Here is a 21,678-nt window from a genome sequence, read left to right as displayed (position 1 = left end):
ACACGGGATATTGGAAAGGCAGTTCCACACACTCAGTAGCTGCTCTCGTGTCCCGTCAGGATGTAGAGGTTGCTGTGAGCCAAGGGATTCTCTGTGGGCGTGCTCTCCAGGATGATATCTCTGGGAGGACGGGAAGAGGCAAGAGCAATGAGTGCTTGTGGAGAGACAAATGCTCACAGCACGTTTTGAGCAGAACAGGAGGACTGGTAACCCAGACCTGATTTGAGAGGTGCCACACCCAAGCACGAAATGCAACTCAGCAAAGCCAGCCCCAGCCATGATTGTACCCCACTGCCCAACCCAGACCCCATTGCAGTCCTACAGCCATGAATGCAACCCACCTACCACACAAAACCAAACCCACCATGCAGCTCCAGCCCTGACCACCATGCAAAACCAACCTCTCCAACCCAACCATGCAAAATCCACTCTTGGTTCAAGTGCTGGGCACATTTCTCTGACCTCACCATTTATAATATAAACTTAGCAGCATGTTATTATATAAACCCCAACCAAACCAAGCATGTTCCAGTCTCTGCACATGCTTCTCCCCTGGCAAAACAATGAGAGAACCACCACCACTATGCCTAGTGCTCTGATACTGCAGTGGTAAGCACAGTATAATATTCTATATAGAATAGAATAACTTCATCCCAGCCATGCAATGCCCACCTTAACCCAGCCATGCAAACCCAGCCCCCAATGTGGCACATCCACCACGCAACCTCTAGCTACTCCAGAATGCAGCCCAAACCCTGACACAGCACCATGCATCCTCAAAACAGGCCTACAAATCCACCCTGTCACGTAACATCCAGCCGGAACAGGGGCACAGGATGGACGCAATAGAGAGTCAGGGTGGTGACTGGCTACTGAAATGACGCAGCCCATGCAAAAGGAAGGAAAAGAAGTTCACAGCTCCTGGTCTCCCAGTCCCCAGGTAATTTTCCCACTGTCCCAGCCTTGCAGCCTGGCAACAAGTTCCTACCAATGGCACAGCCAGACAGGGGTAGCCAGCCGGAGCAGGCAGCCACACCACTTGATCAGAGAGTGGAGGGAGCAGAACAAGAATTCTCTGTTGGTGGTGCAGTCCCTGCTGCAACCCGCCCTGACCACATCCTCACTTTGCGGCCTCACCTGTTGGCCCCTAGCACCCGGAACACCCTGGATTTATCTGTGATTTCTTGGGTCACCTGTCAAGGAGAAGGGTCAGATCAGCACACAGTTCTCCTGGCCCAGCTCCTTGCTGGGTCAGTGCATTTCTATGCTCCTCCCAAACCAGGGTGATGGGAGAGAAGGGGACAGATCCTATACCATGTGGTCTCCATCAGGAGAAATGCCAACTCCATACATCATCTTCAAGTTAATCCCCCTCTTCGGGGAAGATAGGGAGACATGTCCACCCAAGCCCCGACCTGCACTCACCTCATTGCCCTCCAGGCTGCGGCCCTGCATGCCATGTTTCCAGAAGGCCAGCACGCTGTCTTGAAGGCACACTGCAGTGGGAGGGACAGAAAGAAGGGAGTGAGAGCGGGTGGTATGGACAACCCCCACCTTGGGGAAGCTGGCAGATGGAGGACACTGCTACCAGGGCAGGGAGAAGGGTGCTGGAACGGAAGGCTGGACAGCTCCTGAGGTCACCAGGCCAGGCAAGAGTGTGGGCCAGGAGATGAGCAGGCCAGTGGCAGTTCTCTCCTCAAGAGACTTCCCTCCACTCACCAATTGTCTCAATGGGGAAGTTGAAGGTCAGCTCTGGGGCCAGGGCTCTCTTGGGGACCCCACGCAGGTTCACTGTCCTTACGTAGTCTGCAGGGGAGAAAGAGTGAGGCAGTCAGCACCAGCTGTGGCCAAGGCTGAGCCAGTGAGAGGGCTCTGCTGGGGGAGAGACTTACGCTCAAAGCAAACGAGGACTGTGTCTCTGTCCATCTGAGTCATGTGGCAGGCCACACTGTAGGCCACATCTGCAATGACAGCCGGAGAGACACACTGAGACCCTAGCAGAGCTGGTGCCCTCTAGTGGAGAAAGGCCTCATTCCCCCCCTTGGAGCCCAATTCCTCCAAAGGGGAAAGGCCCTGAGTTCCATTCCCCACCCTGGGGCCAGATCGAAGTTGTCACCCCCCGGAGGGGAAAGGCTCTGAGTCCCATTTCCTGCCTTCCCTAAGCCAGCCATTCATCTGCCCGCCTCCCTGGGGCCCATGTGTGCTGATATCCCTTGGAGGGGAAAGGCCCCATGTCCCATTCCCCGCTTGGGCGTCTCTTACCTGCAGAGGGCTCGGTGCTGAGGCTGGAGCTGGTGCTGAGCGAGAGGACGTTAAACTCCAGCTCCTGGCCTGGCCGGTCTCTGTCCACAACACGCACGCACACCTGGGGGTACTCTTCCGTCTCCACCACAAGCAGCTCAAACAGGCTCAGGGGCATGGGCAGGGTCGCAGGAAAGTGCTGGGGTGAGGGAGGGGAGGCTGAGATCTCAGCAGCGATGGGTTCTCCCACGCGGCGAGCTTCCCTAGAGCAGTGCCGTCAGTGAAAGGGACCTGGCAAGTTTTCCCCACCAGAGCAGCCTCCAATCTAGGGCAAGTGTTGCAAGCATCCCTCCAGAGCAGTGCCCTGCAGATTTTAGCTCCATGCAGGCCTACATCAGAGTCAATGAGACTCTTGGGTTCACCAGTGGCTCCAGCACCCCATTTTCCCCCCACATCCCGGATCTACCTTCAGCAGCATGAACTTCTGCAAGGGCTCGTACCACTGCAACAGCACCAGGCTCGAGGGAAGAGCGGCACACAAGAAGGTGTTGCCGGAATAGGGGTTCCGAACTGAAAGGCAACCAAGGCAGGTGAATGGCTTCCCCCAGAGGGAGAGCAATCAGCTGAGGGGCTCCCCTGTCCCCAGGTAGACAGCGATCCGGCCCACAGGAGGCACCCCGGTGGCGTGTCAGGATCACACTCACCCACTCGGCACTTGAGACAGCCCTTGGTATCCGCTATCTTGGAGGAGAGTGCAAACTTCCTGCAGGGCGGAGGAACAGAACAGAAGGAAGGAATGAGCTGCCACCAGAGGACAAATGGGGGCAGGATGAGGGGCTGAGTGGAGAGGAGATTCTACAGCCAGGCATGATGCAAATCCACCCTTAGTTACCCTGACGGGAGAACTGTCAGCCAGTTAACCGATAGAACTCTCCGCTACAAAATAGTGGAGAAACAAAGAACTGGAGGAGGATTGACGGAAGGATGGGGAAGTTTTCAGAGAGAAGATTGCGGCTGCTGGTAGGATTGTAAGATGTATCCATGCACCCATCATGGTAAGACTGACGGTTATTCTGGACTCTTAGGAACACATGAGCCACCAGACTAGATCAGACAGGGGCCCTCTAGCCCACTGTCCCGTCCCTGACAATGGCTTCAGAGGAAGCCCCACATCAGGCCAATTGGGATAATCTGCCCTCACGAAGGTCTCATCCTAATCTCTAACAGGGGTCTTCTTAAACCTTCAAGCAGAAGGATTTAGCTCCCTTGCAAATTCATTGCCATGAGCTAGTCTAAATCTGGTTGTTCTCATTCTCCACTAAGCACCTGTCCCTCTGGGAAACTCACTACACTTTTTGCCTCAGCGCCAGCCAGTGGCAGAGCGTACCACAGGCTAATTGTACACTGCCCGAAGGTCAGGTTTCAGGGCTTGAGTACAAGCAGGAATGTCAGGAAGGAACTTCCCCCACTCAAGGTAGCATTGGAAAATGAGGCATCCAGCAGATGCTGCAAATGAAGACAGGAGACCAGCGTAGATGGACCCATTGGTCTGGTTCAGGATGGCAGGCATGAGATGGGGGATACTAGTCTGGATGGACCCAGGGTGGCAGTGGGGAAGAGGGGTCCATTGATCTAATCCAAGGGGATACTGGGCCCTAAGGGAACATGAGGGACTCTCAGCCTGAAGTGGCCAATTACAGGGCTATGAGGACACCCGGCCCCATCTGGGGATTGATCCTCGCTCCCTCCCAGCTAGGTGGAATTTCAGATGCAGAGCCAGGCACAGCACCTGGGGATGATGCGCTCAGTCAGCCGGTTGGTGGCAATGGAGAGGGGGACCTGCCGCTTCTGCAGCTGCCTCCGCTGCTCAAAGAGGCCCAGGAGGTTGTGAGAGGAGATCTGGGAGGATTTCCCTGCAGAGAGAGAGCTGCATTGGATACTGGGATGGTGGATCCTAATGTGCTATCCTCAGGAAACCGTACCTAGATCTGCTGGTGCCCCTCACCTCCACCCACAGCCCTGGCCAGCCCAGCCCTGACGGTGCCCCTCACCCCCACCGCAACCTGAGCTCCACACCCAGCCCTGCTGGTGCACCTCAGCCACAGCTGCTGGCCATTCCAGCCTGGGCTCCACACCCAGCCCTGCCCCTCACCCCCAGCCACAGCCCTGGCCATATTGGCCTGGGTTCCACACCCAGCCCTACTGGTGGCCCCTCAGTCCTGACCAGCAGTTCTCATAAACTCATAGACTTTAAGGTCAGAAGGGACCATTATGATCATCTAGTCTGACCTCCTGCACAACGCAGGCCACAGACTCTCACCCACCCACTCCTGTATCAAACCCCTAACCTATGTCTGAGCTACTGAAGTCCTCAAATCATGGTATAAAGACTTCAAGGTGCAGAGAATCCTCCAGCACGTGACCAGTGCCCCATGCTGCAGAGGAAGGCAAACCCCCCCCCCAGTGCCTCTGCCAATCTGTCCTGGAGGAAAATTCTTTCCCGACCCCAAATATGGCAATCAGATAAACCCTGAGCATGTGGACAAGACTCACCAGCCAGACACCCAGGAAAGAATTCTCTGTAGTAACTCAGATCCCACCCTATCTAGTGTTCCATCACAGGCCACTGGGCATATTTACTGCTAATAGTCAAAGATCAATTAATTGCCAAAATTAGGCTATCCCATCATACCATCCCCTCCATAAACTTATCAAGCTTAGTCTTGAAGCCAGTTATGTCTTTTGCCTCCACTGCTCCCCTTGGAAGGCTATTCCAGAACTTCACTCCTCTGATGGTTAGAAATCTTCATCTAATTTCAAGTCTAAACTTCCTGATGGCCAGTTTATATCCATTTGCTCTTGTGTCCACATTGGTACTGAGCTTAAATAATTCCTCTCCCTCCCTGGTATTTATCCCTCTGATATATTTATAGAGAGCAATCATATCTCCTCCCAGCCTTCTTTTGGTTAGGCTAAACAAGCCAAGCTCTTTGAGTCTCCTTTCATATGACAGGTTTTCCATTCCTCGGATCATCCTAGAAGCCCTTCTCTGTACGTGTTCCAGTTTGAATTCATCCTACTTAAACATGGGAGACCAGAACCGGACACAAGATTCCAGATGAGGTCTCACCAGTGCCTTGTATAACGGTACTAACACTCCTTATCTCTACTGGAAATACCTCGCCTGATGCATCCCAAGACTGCATTAGCTTTTTTCATAGCCATATCACACTGGCGGCTCATAATCATCCTGTGATCAACTAATACTCTGAGGTCCTTCTCCTCCTGTTATTTCCAAGTGATGCATCCCCAGTTTATAACAAAATTCTTGTTATTAATCCCTAAATGCATGACCTTGCACTTTTCACTATTAAATTTCATCCCATTTCTGTTACTCCAGTTTACAAGATCATCCAGATCTTCCTGTAGGATATCCCAGTCCCTCTCTGCAATACCTCCCAGCTTCCTGTCATCCGCAAACTTTATTAGCATACTCCCACCTTTTGTGCCAAGGTCAGTAATAAAAAGATTAAATAAGAATGGTCCCAAAACCAGTCCCTGAGGAACTCCACTAGTAACCTCCTTCCAGCCTGACAGTTCACCTTTCAGTACGACCCATTGTAGTCTCCCCTTTAACCAGTTCCTTATCCACCTTTCAATTTTCATGTTAATCCCCATCTTTTCCAATTTAACTAATAATTCTCCATGTGGAACCATATTAAATGCCTTACTGAAATCCAGGTAAATTAGATCCACTGCCATCCCAGCCTGGATTGCCTCAGCCCTTTCCACCCCCCGGCTGATGCCCCTTGATAACTCGTATGACATTCTGTGCATCTCACATTAGCTGTAGCCAAAGGAATCTACAGTTTCCAGACTGGGAGAAAGCCCAGATCCGGTGCTGCTCCTAGTCACTCACCTGCTAAGGAGAGCAGCACGTTGTTCATACAGTACAGCCAGGAGCACCTGTGGGGCAGGAGCTGAGGAGGACAGACAGACACGTCACCGGTTAGCTCTTCAGTCAACTTAATCAGGAAACTCCATGCAGCACTGCCATTATCACTGCCCATATTGCCCATCATTTAGTTCGTTAATTACTAACCGCTCCACACAGCGGGGGCTTGCTGGGAGAGACCAGGGCTGGAGTACCCAGGAGCTCCTCCCACAGCCAGCGCTCCTGCCTCACTCCCCACATCGCCCCTTGCTGGGAGAGATCAAGGCTGGCGTAGCCTGGAGCTCCCCCCACAGCCAGTGCTCCTGTCCCACTCCCTACAGTGTCCCCTCTCTGGGATAGGTCAGGAGCTCCCAGAGCATTAAGCTGTACCTCTATCTCACCTTCTCCATGGTGTCCTCATGGAGTTCATGCAGGTTGAGTGTGTATATCCCCTCCTCAGCACCTACCAGCAGGTACTGATCTGAAACAAGGCCAGCCAGAGTTAGGTTTGGCGGAGCCGAATTCCCAGCACCCACTTAGAAGCCAGCAGTGTGCCTGCTCCCCTCCTACCCACATGCCCCTCTTCAGCCCAACAGCTGGGAGCTCAGAGGTGGTACCCAGGGGCTGGAGAGGGGGAAATCAAGTCCCCAGATCGGCTCAGCTATGACAAAGGCTGGAGGGTGCAGCAAGGGTGGTGGGAAACAGGAGGGCATAGGGTGAAACTGAACCAGTGCATTGGTGAATTGAATGTGGGAGGAGAATCAGTGTTCTCCCCACAGCCCCGAATGGAGCAGTCGGGGGGAGATGGGTTAATACAGATATTGTGGGGGGCAGAGAGTTGTGTCGGAGGCAGCCGGGGGGCCTACCTCGTGTCTCCGAGTGGATCCATGTCACAGCTGAGTTGATCTTTAGAGGGCAGCCATTAAAGACTTTGGAAAAGCAAGCACCCATCTATGAAGGAAAGACCAGAGGAGAGGCTGGGCCTGAGTAGCTGGGAGCTCCCCACATTGCCAGCACTCCCGCCCTGCTCCCTTCAGCACACCCTGCTGGGAGAGACCAGGCCTGGAGTAGCCAAGAGCAACCCCAACAGGCAGCGCTCCCTGCACGGAGATGCTGAGGAATGGCACTTACATGGACCTTGGGGGTGGGGGGCAGCCCATGGCAGCTGGATCTCTGAAAGAGAGAGAAAGTCAGTCAACACCACACACCACCAAAAGAAGTATGCCGAGCTTTCCCCCCCATCTGAGAGGCAACAAGAGCACTGGGGCACCAGCCAACACCCAGACATCAAGCTGGAACCCAGGATTCCTAACTCCCATTCCCCTGCTCTAACCACTGCATCCCACTCCTCTCCCAGAGCAAAAGAGAGAACCCAGGAGTCCTGCTGCATTGTTGCCTATGCACCATGACCGCCAGGCCTCCCCATAATCTCTTACCCGACTTTTTCTACCCAGCCCTGCTCCCCCAGTGGTTCACACCTACCTCTGTCTCCTCCCTCCTCTTCATGGTGGCCCATTCGGTGGAAAGCAGGGAGGCTCCAGGCTCTGGGGAGCCGGTGTGCAGGGGGGGTTGGATGTCACCTGACTCTGGGCTGCCTGGAGGTGGGGGACACACACAGCACCCGCCAATCAGAGACAGCTGTGCCCTGGCTGCCCCACCTTCCCACCCATGTGCCCCATCCATTCACAGTTCTCAGCCCCACTGGAGATCCCTACTCCTTGCCTGGATTAGACTGTGGTGCTTAAACAGCCTTGTTATCCCCTGCAACCGTCATGGCAGGGGATCCTCTGGGCACCTCCACGGAGTGTCACACACACACTGGCCCCAGTCCCCCATCACTCTGCCCGCCGATCTAAGGTCATGGTGTGAGGGAAGCAGAATCCCCAATAGCCTGTTCAGCCCCTGGCCTCTCTGCCAGTAAGGAGATCAGTGTGATGGGAGGCCCCATCCTGCTAGGAACCAATGGGCTGAGATCCAGCCAACTCATCTCACTTTCATTCACTACAGACCTGGGGCCTGAACGCAGCTGACGCCCCATAGAGAGGAAAGGCCCTGTGTCCCACTCCCAACCTCAGAGCCAGCCAGTCCCCCACACTGGAGCTGGCATCCCCTAGAGGGAAAGGCCCCGTATCCCATTCCCTGCCCCTCTAAGCCAGCCAGTCCCCCCATCTTGTGTCAAACCCCGGTACCTGCTGGGGCCTGTCTCCTCATGGTCTCTGAGCCACCCCCAGGCTCCGTGCCCCCCAGCTCCCAATTCATCAGGTCCCATAGTGACCCTCTCTTGATTGTTCCCGTCTCGTTCTCAGGGATGCAGTGGGAGTCCACAGGCTGATCCTCTGGGGTGGGGACCTGGGCAGAGAGACAGTCACAGAATGGGAGGGGACTTGTGCCAGGGCAGGCAGCTGCCTGGGGAGATGTGTGTAGAAGAACTTACCCATCCAGACGCTGGGCGAATGGTCAAACTCCTGTAAGGGAAAGACAGAGAGAAGGGTCAGGGGTGGGGCTCAGAGAAGGCAGCTCCTTATGTGAGCTAAAATGGGGGCTCTGGGATGGGGGACTCCCTGCCCTGGGGAGTCTCCAAAGTGACATCAGGGATCTCCAACATTCATCCCTGCCATGTTCCAGACCCGGGATTGAGGAGGGGGAAATACAAAGCAGCTGCAGAGAGCAGGGTCAGCAGAGTTCACACCATTGCCCCTGTCCCCAAAAACAGCCTGCGTGTCAACCCCCGCCACACATGCACCAGGTGCGTCTCCGTGAGGGGGAGTGGCAAGGATGCTTGTGAAACTCATTGTGTGGGGGCAGGGGCTCTGCATTACTGCCCCCCCCAATTACCCTATCTCTACAGATTGGTGGGAGGTGAAGGCCCCCCCCCACAGCCCTTGCCTGCCCCAACTCCACCCTGAGTCTCAGCTTTACCTTTCCTCCAATGCCTCCTCCACAGACTGCAGAAGACTCCTAAAGACAAGGAGAGGGGGTAGGGATACGGGTCACACGTTACCTGCCCCTCAACCCACTAGACCCCACTCCCCTCCCAGGAGTGGGATAGAACCCAGGAGTCCAGGCTCCTAACTTCCCCTGCTGTAACCCACTAGAGCCCAGTGCTCAACACTGGAAGCCCAGGATCACAGCCACCCCCATCCTTAGAGCTGACTAAAGTGCCTATTTACCTGCACTTGGAGCCATCAACCCCCCTGATCCCAGATTATCCAGTAGGAGGCACTGCTCAGTTCCCCATACCCTCCACCCCATGATGTGACACTTCCAGGCAGGACAGGGGAGGCTGAACTTTGAACTCAAGACTCCCTTGGTTCCCCCCTGCCCGAAAGACACTTACTCTTCAGCTCCTAGCAACGTCCAATCATCCTCCTCTTCCCTCTGGGGAAGGACAAGACTTGTTACCCATATGGAGTTACCTGCTCCCCACAATGTCCCCTCCGGGGCAAGTCCGGGGCTGGAGTAGCTGGGAGCTCCCCCCCACAGCCAGCTCCTGTCCTGCTCCCCACAGCACCCCCTGTTGGGAGAGACCAGGGCTGCAGTAGCCGGGAGCTCCCTCCGCAGCCAGAGCTCCTGCCCTGCTCCCTACAGCATCCCTGCTGGGAGAGGCAAAGAATTCATGGTGTTTCCACTCACCAGACCACAATATGGTTCTGTTTCTTTTCTCAGTGGGGGCCCAAATTTAACTTGATTGACTGAAAATCAAATTATACAAATTGGTTCATTTGCTGATTGAGACACACTCTATTCCCCCTCCTCCCTCCTCCACCTCCCTCCCAGCTCCAGAGCAGCTAAGACTAGCAGGAGGCATCAGCTGTAATTCAGGGGTGAGGCAAACAGCCCTGCTGCTAACCACTCCTGCTTTTGGAAGATCCTGTGAACCCAGGCATCCAGGCCAAATCCCAGCTCTGGGAGGTTCCATTCTTTTTGCCCGTCATTCCAGTTGGATTCAGGATTCATCTTCTCTTCCCTAAGCTGTTGTGTAGCCTTGCTGTGTGACTGTTCAACTGCCCCTGCACTCCACCCCAGAGGCAGCTGCATCTCAGCACCATGTGATGGATCCCTGAATAAACAGCATGCAGTGGGGAGTGGTGTCTGTGCTAGGGTGCCTGGATCTGGGTACACCAGGCCAGGGGCAGCAAGGGTGACTTACACTGGATTTCAGAGAGAGTCCGTTCTGCCTGGCCATGTGCCCCACAGGAGTGGATTTTGTCTGGGAAGATGTCGTAAACCTTATAGGAAACAAGGGGGAGGGGAAGGGGGCAAGGAGATTTGGGAGGCACACATACAGACAGGATGGGGGAGGGGGCAGGGAGATGAGGAACAGTTACTTATAGTCCATTTCAAGTCCCACTTCACCATGGCCCCTCTTCCCAGCCAGTTCACAGAACCGGGTTCAGCTGGTTTCGTGGTGTGGGGCTGGATTGTAACAGTGTAACAGTGGAGGGGGCCGGTCGGGGTAAGAGTCAGCTCGGCAGCCCCCAGAATTCGAACACACACAGTCCTATGCATCCCCAGAGCAGGGCAGCATCATTGGGAGCTGCATGGTGCACAGGACTGCCTGGTTGCTGGTCAAATTCCACCCCAGGACAGGGCCATTTCTATCAACACAAACAGCCCCCCCCCCCATCATCTTGGGGCAACAGGCTTCAGCTTCAGGGTGGGGAGCTGGGCACTGGGACAGGGTAGTCATCGGAGCCAGGCTGCCCCTGCCACTGGCCGTTTGTCATGGTAACCGGGCCTAGCGACTGAGCTGAGCCGACTATGGGGCGGTGGGTCAGTGCCCAGGGAGTCGGCAGGGGCACAATGGGTGGGCCTGAAGTCTCCCCCAGGGCAGGTACCTCAAAGTCTCCATCGTCCAGGGATGGGGCAGCCAGGTCAGGGCTGTTGACCTTGTCGAGTAGCTCGATGGCCAGGGTGCGGGCAAGGGGCTGGCTGGTGAACAGGTGCTGGGGGCACAGGGGTCATGGTGCTGAAACTGGGAGACAAATGGTCCCCCCAGACAGCCCCCCACTGTCCAATGCAGCATGCCCCATTTTCCCACCCCCAAACCCTCCCCAGACCACACACTGCCCCCATCTCTCCCATGCCCCAATTTCTCCCCCCCGACACTTCACAGCCCCACTGCCCCCATCTCCTCCACCCTCAAGCCTACACCCTGCACTGTCCCCACCTGCCCCCCCCCTCACCACGTCCCAACCCTGCCACACTGAACACATATTTCCCTGACACACACTCTGCCCCCTACTTCAGTACAGTCCCCCCAGCTTCTCCCACACCACCCCCAGTGGCTCCCACACTCCTCACTCCAGTTACCTTCCTGCTCAGCCACCACCCCCTTCAGCCAGTTCACCTGTAACAGCTTTTCCGCTGTGGGTCGCTTTTTGGGGTTCTTGGTCAGGGCCAGTTTGAGGAACTGGTGGAATTCTGGGGACCTGGGGTCAGGGAAGATAGGGATAATCATTAAATTCCCCTAGGTCCCTCAGGAGACCCCCCCCCAGCCCTGCCAAGCCCCCCAAATTCTCCATCACTTTTAAAATAGAATCCTCACCCTCTAAACCCAGCATTCCTGTTCCACTCCCAATAGCACCCCCTGCTGGGAGAGGCTGGGGCTGGAGTAGCTGGGAGCTCCCCAATAGCCAGCTCCTGCCCTGTTCCCTGCAGCGGCTGCTGCTGGGAGAGGCCAGCAGCAAAACTCACCAATGAGCTTTGTCTTTCAGTTTAGGGGGTTGGAAGCTGCTCTTGGACATGAGCATCAGGGCCCTGCAGAGAGAGAGAGAGAGAGATCAGAGGGCAGGGGAACCAGACAGACAGAACCAGCATGTGGATGGTTGGGAGGGAGACAGACAGAGCCAGGAGGGGGGTTCGATCCCAGATCTTCCCTCACATCCAACTCTGCCTCCAGCAGCTCGACCCAATTCTCCTCCCCCTCATTGCACTCACGTCACCACCTCCCCCATGCCAAGGGGGCGCTCTGCTCTTTGGCCTCTTACCTCATGGGGTGAAGATCGAAGAGTGGGGGCTGCAGCTCAGCCAGCTCGATGGCCGTGATGCCGATGGCCCAGATGTCACAAAGCTGGTTGTAGCCGCCCTTCTTCTCCACTGCGGCCACCTCAGGGGCCATCCTAGATGGGAGAGGGGTCGCAGACCAATCAGACAACACTGGGCCATACGAATGGGACTCTGGCATCCAGCTTCCCAGCCCTCAAGGGGACCCAGGTATCCAGCTATATCCATGACCCCCCCAACACACACACACACCTGCCAAGCCACCCCTGGGACCCACGAATCAGGCTCAGCTCACCAGACTCATCACAAGCCATTCCCAGCCTCCCAGCCCAATTCCCCAGCTGCTGGGCTCCCCAAAGCACCCCCCTCAGGCTCCACACCTTGCTCCATCCCTCACTCCAAACATCAAGATGCTGCCTCCCTCTGCCCCACCAAACCCCCTCCCGCCAGACACCACCCAGACTCCAAGACAGCCCCAGATGGGGTGTCTGAACGGTGAGATAGGCTGGGGTGGCCAGTTCACTCCACTACCCCAACCATGTTCCCCTGGTGCGTAGTGTGGACGAGGGTGGGGGTGTGAGGTACCAGTAGGGGGTCCCAATGAAGGACTTCCGCTTCGCCACTGATGCTGTCAGTTCAGCTGAGACTCCGAAATCCGCTGCAAGATGGGTGGAAGGGAGAAGCGGGGAATGACAGGAACCCTTGTTAGGGGGCACTATGGGGAAGGGACCCCATATGCGTATTGTGGGTCTGTACAGCACCTGTCATGATGGGTCATTAGTCACCACCATGGATGGAAGACAGGTAGGCGCACACAGCTCCACTGGTGCCCCTCAGTTCTGACCCACAGTTTCCTACTATCCCAGCCCTGGGCTCTCCCCACCCCTCATTGGAGCCCCTCAATCCTAACCCACAGTCACTCGCTATCCTACCCCTGGACTTTCTCCCTGACCCCCAACTCTGCCAGTGCCCCTCTGTCCTGACACACACACCCCTCTGGTGTCCCAGCCCTGGGCTCCCCTCAACCCACACAGGGATCCAGGTTTTCTATGGGGAAGGAGGAAGAGCAAGTAAACTCACCCAGTTTTCACATCTCCAAAGAGGTGAGTAGGATATTGGCTCCCTGCACCAAAAAGGGGAAAGTCAGTGAAGGAAGAACCACTGCTCCACTGGAGTGACCTCCCCTGCTAAAGCAGCCTGCTCTGGAGATGAACCCAAGGGACTGGTGAAGGAGGGAGGGGAACATCACTCTCTGATCCTTCCCTTCCCCAAGCCCAATGGGATTCTCCCACTACCTTTGTTAACCCTGGGAACAACATGCGGCAGGATGTTACCACAGTGAAGGGCCAGTGTGGGTGGCGAATAGAGTCAGCTGCCTGGGTCCTATTGGTGTATCTTGGGAAAGGGGATTAATAAGCAAAGGTGATCCCCAGCATAGGCTCATGGGTCTGATCTGGGGGGCATAAGGGAAAATCTGGGGCTGGATGGGCTCATGGGTCTGATCCAGGAGGGTAAGGAGGGATCTGGGGCTAGATGGGCCCATGGGTCTGATCCGGGAGGACCTGAGGCTGGATGGGCCCATGAGTCTGATCTTGGGGGGTAAGAGGGGGATCTGGGGCTGGATGGACCCCTGAGTCTGATCTGGGGAGGTAAGAGGGGGATCTGGGGCTAGATGGGCCCATGGGTCTGATCCGGGAGGATCTGAGGCTGGATGGGCCCATGAGTCTGATCTCGAGGGGTAAGAGGGGGATCTGGGGCTGGATGGATCCCTGAGTCTGATCTGGGGAGGTAAGAGGGGGATCTGGGACTGGATGGGCCCATGGGTCTGATCTGGGAGGATCTGAGGCTGGATGGGCCCATGAGTCTGATCTCGAGGGGTAAGAGGGGGATCTGGGGCTGGATGGATCCCTGAGTCTGATCTGGGGAGGTAAGAGGGGGATCTGGGACTGGATGGGCCCATGAGTCTGATCTCGAGGGGTAAGAGGGGGATCTGGGGCTGGATGGATCCCTGAGTCTGATCTGGGGAGGTAAGAGGGGGATCTGGGACTGGATGGGCCCATGAGTCTGATCTCGAGGGGTAAGAGGGGGATCTGGGGCTGGATGGCCCAGGGGTCTGATCTGGCAGAATAGTGGAGGATCTGGTGCTGGATGGGTCCAGGGGGTCTCACCTTTATGTCCCGGTGCATCTTGCCTTTGGCATGTAGGTGGCTCAGGCCCTGGAGGGGGAAGAATGACCTTCTGAGTGCCCTCCTGTCCACGCATGTTGCCACGCACCCCCCAGCCTGACCTCCCAGACCCTGAGGAGGATGCTGGTCCACTCAGGGAGGGGGCATCAGCCACCTGTGCTCCCCCTGCCCCTCCATGGTGACGAGACAGCTCTTCCTGCCGCCAGGGACATAGGAAGCTGCAGGGCAATCAACGGGAAACAAGGACTTCCTGCCTGGCCCAGGCCCCATCAGACACAGCCCCAGGCAGAGAACCCAGGTGTCCAGGCTCCCAGCCCACCTCCCCATCATCCTCAAACCCCACTCCCATCCCAGAGCTGGGGACAGGCACTCATCCCCAATCTTATGTGCCCCCAAATGGGGAGTGCCCAACAGAGGCTTTGAAGCCTCCAATCTGACCCCTGGCACCCTGTTTACTCACCTGCAGCGTTTCTCTGCACACGTAGGCAATCTGCTTCTCAGAGAGGGGGCCTGTGGCTGGAAGAGATGTACAGACGTAGACAGATACACACCTGGGGGGGTCACTATTCTCCTGCCACAATCCAACCACTCCCCAAATACACCCCCCATAATCTCTTCCAATGCCCAGCTACAAATACCCCAATTAACCCACTCCCACAGCCCCCGAATATCCCCCCCACACAATCCTTCTCCATGTTGTAACACTGCCCCCCACTTCCTCCTATCCACCCCAACCCCCACATGACCGGGAACCAGAGGCATTTTGCAAACAGGAAGGGACACTGACCAGAAAGTGAAACAGATGCCTCTTTTTACAACATCCTGATGAGAGAACATTCTGTCCCCCAATGTCAGAGCACATGGGAACCAGGATTCCAGCTCCAGGAGCAAAGTGGGATCTTCAGGGTTAGAACAGTGGGGCTAGGAGTCAGGAGTGGTCCTGGTTTTCTGTCCCTGGAAGAGGACTGGGGAAAAGAACCCAGGAATCCTGATTCCCAGCCGCCACCCTCCCTCCCTGCTTCTAGTTACACCAGGGCAGGGACTCACTGTGGTAGATTTCCTGCAGGGATCCTCCTCCACAGAACTCCATGCAGATCCAGAGACGGTCATTCCTGAGGAAGCAAGGGAGGAGATGTCAGCAGAGCGCTGAGATGCAGCCATCTCTGGGGTGGAGCTGTTGATACCAAGTTTTGCACAGGAAGTGAAGGAAACTCATGTAAAATCTGGAGTGGGGGGAGGATGTTGAATGGAGTTATCTGAGGTGATCTGTTCCTAAAGCTGCACTGACTGTGAAGGGAGAGCGCCCCCACCCAGCTCCCTGCAGCACAGCACCCCTGGTGTGTCTCACCTGAGGTAGCTGCCGAAATACGCCACCACGTTGGGGTGCCCGCAGTCCCTGAGCGTTGTGATCTCCTGCTGGATGGAGCTGATGTCATCCCCTGGGAATGAGAGGAGTTGGGGGAACGTCAGGGAGGGGGCCAGGGGCATCATCCCAATGGAGCTGTGTCAGGGACATAGCCAGCTCCACAAGACCTAGCCCCTGCAAACTGGCCGCAGTACTCCCCATTCACCCACAGAACCCTCTGCCACAGGGGGCCCAGGCAGCATCAGGGGCTAAAGAGGCTAAGGGAGGGGTCACAGATTGTTCCTTATGGACCAAAGGTAAGCACTGCAATGGGGGTGGGGGGAGCACTGGGGGACCGATACTGGGGGCAATTTGGGGGTGCACCAGGGTGAGTCTCAGGGCCAATTTGGGGACAAACTGGAGCAATTTCGGGGTCATTTAGAGACACACTAGACCAGTGATTCTAGGTGAGTCCTGGCGGTGATGTGGAGACCACTGGAGCAGTGATTCTGGGGGTGTGGGGGGTTGGATTTTTACCTGGGTCCAGTTTGATGATCTTTATGGCAGCCAGCTCTGCTGTCTGGGTGTCCCGGGCCTAGGAACAGGGAAGGGGCCATCACTCGCAGGGGTCTCAGCAATAGCTGTCTATGCGCCTATTGGGGGGTGGGGGAAGGGGCTCCGGATCCAGCTCATCTCAGATCAGTGCCCCCCACTCTCCTCTGGGCTGCAGCGGGAGGGTTGTCTCCCAGATGTAGCCATTACACACACACTCACCCTAGGCTGGTATTCCACCATTACCAGCCCAGACCCTCCTCCCCCAACACACCCTGCTGTGCCTGGAAGGCTCAGTTCTCAGGGCCCAGTGCTGCCCCCAGCCTCCTAGCACAGAAAGATTCCCCACTCCCCAAATGGTCCTGGGTCAAGATACACCCCCCAAGGAGCTCACCCGAACCCCATTTCTGAGCCTGAGGCTCAGGAGCCTGGGATCCACTTTGCTCCCCGCCCTGAACCCCAGAATTTTGGATCCCCCACAGCCCAGGCCCCACCTCTCCTCCAACCAACCTGAGGGCCCGTCTCTCCCAGCTCAGTACTCCACCTTCCCCCTGAGGAGAGGGTACCTCTCCTCACCCACCTCACCCTCCGATCTGGAGACTCTGTTGTCCTCCCTCCCCCCCCCATTCTCCCCCTCCTCCCAATCTCAGGGTCTCTCCCCTGTTCACACTCGTGGTTTCTAACACCAAAACAGCCTTGCTCCGGGTTTCCGGTGCCGATTCCCCCCGCTGCCCCACCCAGCACTTCCTGCCTCCAACTCTACCCCATCAGGGGCCTAGCTGCAGATGGTGGGCGGGTGGGGAGAGACAGATACCTCCCCATCCCAGCTGAGCTCTCCAACACCCAGGCCTGCGGCAGGTAGGGCATGTTGCAAAGTGCCCTTGTGCTGATGCCCAGACAGACAGACAGGATGTGAACTCCCTGTACCAGCAGCCCAGGGCTGGGGTGGGGGCAGGGGGCTCTGATGTCCCCTCCCCAGGACACAGGCATGACAGGGCCAGGTGCCACCCAGCCCACAGACACAAGTTAAGCCACGCCACTGCACAGATGCCATCTGACGTTAAGCAATTTCCTTTTCACCCTCCCCATGTCTCCGGCTTGTTCTATAGCTCTGAGCCCTGCACTTGCCTGAAGTGTGTGGGGGAGGGAGAGAAGAATTAATGATTTCAGCTTTATAAAGAGCATTGAAAAGGGAAACGCTCTAACCACTAGACCCTACCCTGCTTCCAGAGCTGGGATAGAACCCAGGAGTTCTGACATCCACCCCCTGTCCCACCCCCACCGCTAAACCACTAGACCCCACAGGCAGCCAGAGAGAGAACCCAGGTGTCCTGACTTCCAGTAACACCCCCCGCCTCCTAATCTCAGGGACCTGTAGGGTATAATACACCCCTAAGATCTACCTGTCTATGCCCTGCACAGCCCCCCTGACCGAGATCAGGCCAGGCACTGCACAGACAGTGAGCACCAGTTCCTGCCACAAAGAGCTCACAATTTAATTAGACACAGGATGGGAAGGGAAACAGAGGCACCAAGAGCGGAATTGACATGCCTAAGTTAAGTTACAAAGTCAGGAATAAAACCCAGGAGTCCTGGCCCCCACCCCTTCTAACCCAGTGACTCTCAACCTTTCCAGCCTGCTGTACCCCTTTCAGGAGTCTGATTACTCTAGTGTACCCCAAGTTTCACTTCACCAAAAAACTACTTGCTTATAAAATAAGACCTAAAAATACAAAAGTGTCACAGCACAGTTACTGAGAAACTGCTGACTTTCACATTTTTACCATATCATTATAAAATAAATCCAATGGAATATAAATATTGTACTTACATTTCAGTGGATAGTATACAGAGCAGTATAAACAATTCATTGTCTGTATGAATTGTTTAGTTTGTACTGACTTCGCTAGTGCTTTTTATGTAGCCTGTTGTAAAACTAGGCAGATATCTAGATGAGTTGATGTACCCCCTGGAAGACCTCAGCGTACCCTTAGGGGTACACGTACCCTGGGTTGAGAACTATTGGTCTAAACTGCTGGACCCCAACCCCCTACCAGAGCTGGGGATAGAACCCAGGAGTCCTGGCTCCCAGCCATATGCACCACAATGCGATGAACTCACCAGCGCTTGGCCTCTATGGGCCCAGCCTGGGCATCTCTCTCTCAAAGCTCTGCTCCCACCTGGCTCACCAACCTGTGCTGGGGCAGCCATCGCAGGGGGAGTCTGCTCCTTCCAGCCTCACACTGCTCCCTGGGGCCACCCTCCCAGCCCCTCCATCGCAGGTGGGAGTCTGCACCCAGGCTGTGTAGGAGGCTGAGCAAGATGTTGGGACCTTGTGGTTCTCAAAACTAGAGAGCACAAGGGGGCGCAGGCTTCACAGTGACTAGGCCCAGCTCCTTGCCTCCCTCTAGCCCCACACTGCTCCCTGGGGCCACCCTCCCAGCCCCTCCATCGCAGGGACTCCCTGCAGCTTCCCCTCCCTCACGCCAGGGGTTCTGTGCCCACATGCCAGGTACCCAGTGCCCCCTGCATGTCAGGGGCTCTGTACCTCCCCTTCCCCCCAGTACTAGGTTCCACATTCTCCCCCTTTCCCATTCCAGGGACTCTGTGTCCCCATTTCCTCCATCAAAGAAAAACAATTTCCAAGTCTGAGCATGAAACGGCTGCCTCTTGGCCCTGCTCATTCACTCCTGACTCTGGCAGATCTCAGTCCTGGAGCTAACCTCATGGGCCAAGCTCTGGGGGGAGGAGGGGTGTTATGAGTGGCCCAGCAGGCAAGGGGCACAGAGCCTGTCTACCCCACACAACCCCGGCTGCATGACACCTTTGAGTCGGCACAATGGTGGCACAGAAACAGCTGGCAGCACGGGGGTTCTGGCCGCCCTAGTGCCTGGGAAGGGCGAGCATTAGATCACCCCCAAATGGCCTGAAATTGGTTCAGATCTGGCCAGCCACAGCCATGGTGCCTCGGGTGCTGGGGACAAAGGAAGCCTCGGGAATGAACCCTAATTAGCTGATGCAAATGCCAGCTCATCCTTCGCAATGCTCAGTGTTGCGGAGCTATTCCCCAAGCGTAGGTAGGGCTAAGCCTGCACCACCGGCAGGGATAGAACCACTCCCCTCCCAGAGTCTGGGGTAGAACCCAAGAGTCCTGGCTCCCAGCCCCTCTGCTCAACCCAGGACAGGTCACCCCATGCACTGGACCCCTCTCGAGGGGGCCTTCCCTGTCTTCTCAGTTCCCCTTCCATCCCTTCACACCTTCCTGGTCTGGCAATGAAGTGCCAGTTGCAGAGGTTTGAGTTTCTGACAGTGCCCCAGGGACCCCTCAAGGGGCTCCCCCACACATTTCTGCCCGGGCACAATGCCTTGCCACCCGCACCCCATGCCTGTAACCTTCCTCCACATACACCATGCACCCCTCAGACCTGAACATCAGCCCCTTCCTCAGAATACCCTGTGCACTTCCCCCATCCACCCCCAGGGCAATCCCCCACCACTTGCCCCAAAGACAGGCCTCACCCAGGGCACCCCACAGGAACCCCACTGCAGGCATCTGGGTCATGCCCCCCATGCATCGAGCTAGTCTTGCCAGCCACTGCTATCCTGCTCTACCGCCCAGGACAAAAATCCTGCCAGGCGCCCCCAGATTTCCCTGTGTACCCATCCCTGCCCTTAGCACAACCTCACATAACCCTGCCCCCCATGCACCCCCAGCTTCCCTGCCCCCATATATCCCCTAGCTCCCCCTGAATCTCCCAGGGATCCTCTGACCCCAATTCCCTAGGAGCCCCCCAAATACTCCAAGATCCTTCAGCCACCCTAGTCTCCCCTGATTCCTAGGCTGGCCAGGCCCACCCCTGAGCACCTCCGCCTGGGCCCTCCTTTCCCCCATTCATACACCTCACTGTATCCCAGCTCCTAAACCCCCAGACTACTCCTCATCCCCAGGCCACAAGATTCACCCCCCTGCCCTGCAGCACCCACCCTCCAGTGTCCCCAAGACCCATTGACTCACATACCTCCCAAAGGCCAGGAAATCACCTAGCTCCCTGCAACCCCCAGTCCAGCTTCACAGGCCCCAGTGTTCCCTCTTATCTTCCTGGTCCACCATGCACCCCACCTCATCTTTCCAGCCCCACATACCTGCTCTTTTGCTCCATGAGACCACTGCTCCAGCTCCCCATGGCCCAGGACCCCCTCTGTGCTCTGCCATGCCCCCACCCCAGTTCCCCTCAGCCATTGGCTCCCTGCCATGCCCCCCAATTCTCCCTCGGCTTCCCACTATGCCCCCCACACCCACCCCAGCTCCCCAAAACCCTCTATGCTCTCTGCCATGCCCCTACCCCCACCCCAGCTCCCAAGCCCTAGGGTCCCCTCTATACACGGCACGCGCCTCCGCCTCAAGCCCCTCCCCTCCGGCCCGTACACCCCCCTGCGCTCCCCCCCATCCGGCCTGGGAGCCCCGCGCCCCCCGCGAACCACCCCCCCCCCCGGCCCGGGCGCCCGACACCCCTCACCTTGTAGACATCGCCGTAGGTGCCCGCCCCGATGCGCTGGATCAGCTCGTAGCGGAGCCGGGGGTCCAGCAAGGAGACGTCCCGCAAGAGGCTCATGGTCCCCGGGGAGCAGCAGGGAACGGCGCGGCGCGGCCCGGCCGGCCAGGGAACCAGCGGGGAGGGAAGCGGAGCCAGCCCTGCCCCCCTGGGGCGGGGAGAACGAAGGGGGTCACACCCCCAAACAGGTGGAGGGACAGGCCCTGCTGATGGGACGGGTGAGGGGATGGCGGGGGTCACATCCCCTAAAGAGAGAGGGGAGAGAAAAAATCAGCCTTGCTGGTGGGGAGAGCAGCCAGGGCAAGGGCACAGGGTTACACGCGCTGCTCCTGCTAGAGACCCCTCCCCCAAAACAGGAGCCTGCAAAGAGCACGCCACCCCCCATGGCATTAGGCCAGCTTGGGGAGAAGGGCCTAGTAGGGGGTGAGGGCTGGGAGCCAGGACTCCTGGGTTCTGTCTCAGCTCTGGGAGGGAGTGGGGTGAGGGGCAGGGAGTCCAGACTCCTGGGTTCTGTACCCAATCTCAGAAGCCCATTTGCACAGGGCTAGCCCGAGGCCACGCACCAGCACTAGTCTTGTGGCACCATAACCCACCTATACATGGCAGGAAAATACATCCCTGCTCTGAGCTGAGCAGGCATCTCCCAACCCCCTTTCCCACCTAGGGCCAGCACCAAATTATCCTTCTCTGCTGCAAACATCACTGATCACTTGTGACAGCCTGAACCGAGGGCCCTGCCACAAAGCCCTGCGCAGGGCTGGCTCAGGAACCCCCTCCCCTTTGGCACTGCAGGGAGCCCCACCGCAGGCTAGAACTAGACACAGGCGTAGGCAGCAAGTTATTTAGGCCCCTGGTGCTCAT

At 56.9% G+C, this 21,678-nt stretch overlaps 1 protein-coding gene across 1 annotated transcript; it reads right to left on the bottom strand.

Annotated features, from left to right (window-relative positions):
- Nucleotides 1–32: 32 nt before the first annotated feature.
- Nucleotides 33–20,918, bottom strand: MAP4K2 (mitogen-activated protein kinase kinase kinase kinase 2). The gene is given in 32 exon segments (XM_030570233.1): nucleotides 33–120; nucleotides 1,138–1,193; nucleotides 1,426–1,496; nucleotides 1,720–1,806; nucleotides 1,893–1,961; nucleotides 2,263–2,440; nucleotides 2,708–2,811; nucleotides 2,946–3,004; nucleotides 4,031–4,154; nucleotides 6,161–6,221; nucleotides 6,577–6,656; nucleotides 7,042–7,126; nucleotides 7,307–7,348; nucleotides 7,658–7,770; nucleotides 8,365–8,524; nucleotides 8,610–8,640; nucleotides 9,095–9,133; nucleotides 9,513–9,553; nucleotides 9,809–9,867; nucleotides 10,326–10,404; nucleotides 11,014–11,121; nucleotides 11,526–11,607; nucleotides 11,873–11,935; nucleotides 12,166–12,297; nucleotides 12,767–12,839; nucleotides 13,262–13,304; nucleotides 14,350–14,397; nucleotides 14,828–14,883; nucleotides 15,415–15,479; nucleotides 15,716–15,806; nucleotides 16,250–16,307; nucleotides 20,782–20,918. Coding segments are annotated over 32 exon segments (2,541 nt in total). The 5' UTR covers nucleotides 20,878–20,918.
- Between the last annotated feature and the right edge of the window lie 760 nt (nucleotides 20,919–21,678).

This window comes from Gopherus evgoodei, chromosome 7, assembly GCF_007399415.2.
Source record: "Gopherus evgoodei ecotype Sinaloan lineage chromosome 7, rGopEvg1_v1.p, whole genome shotgun sequence".
Classification (NCBI taxonomy): domain Eukaryota; kingdom Metazoa; phylum Chordata; order Testudines; family Testudinidae; genus Gopherus; species Gopherus evgoodei.
The sequence above is the reverse complement of the archived record's forward strand: the minus strand, read 5'-3'. Positions and strand labels throughout refer to the sequence as shown.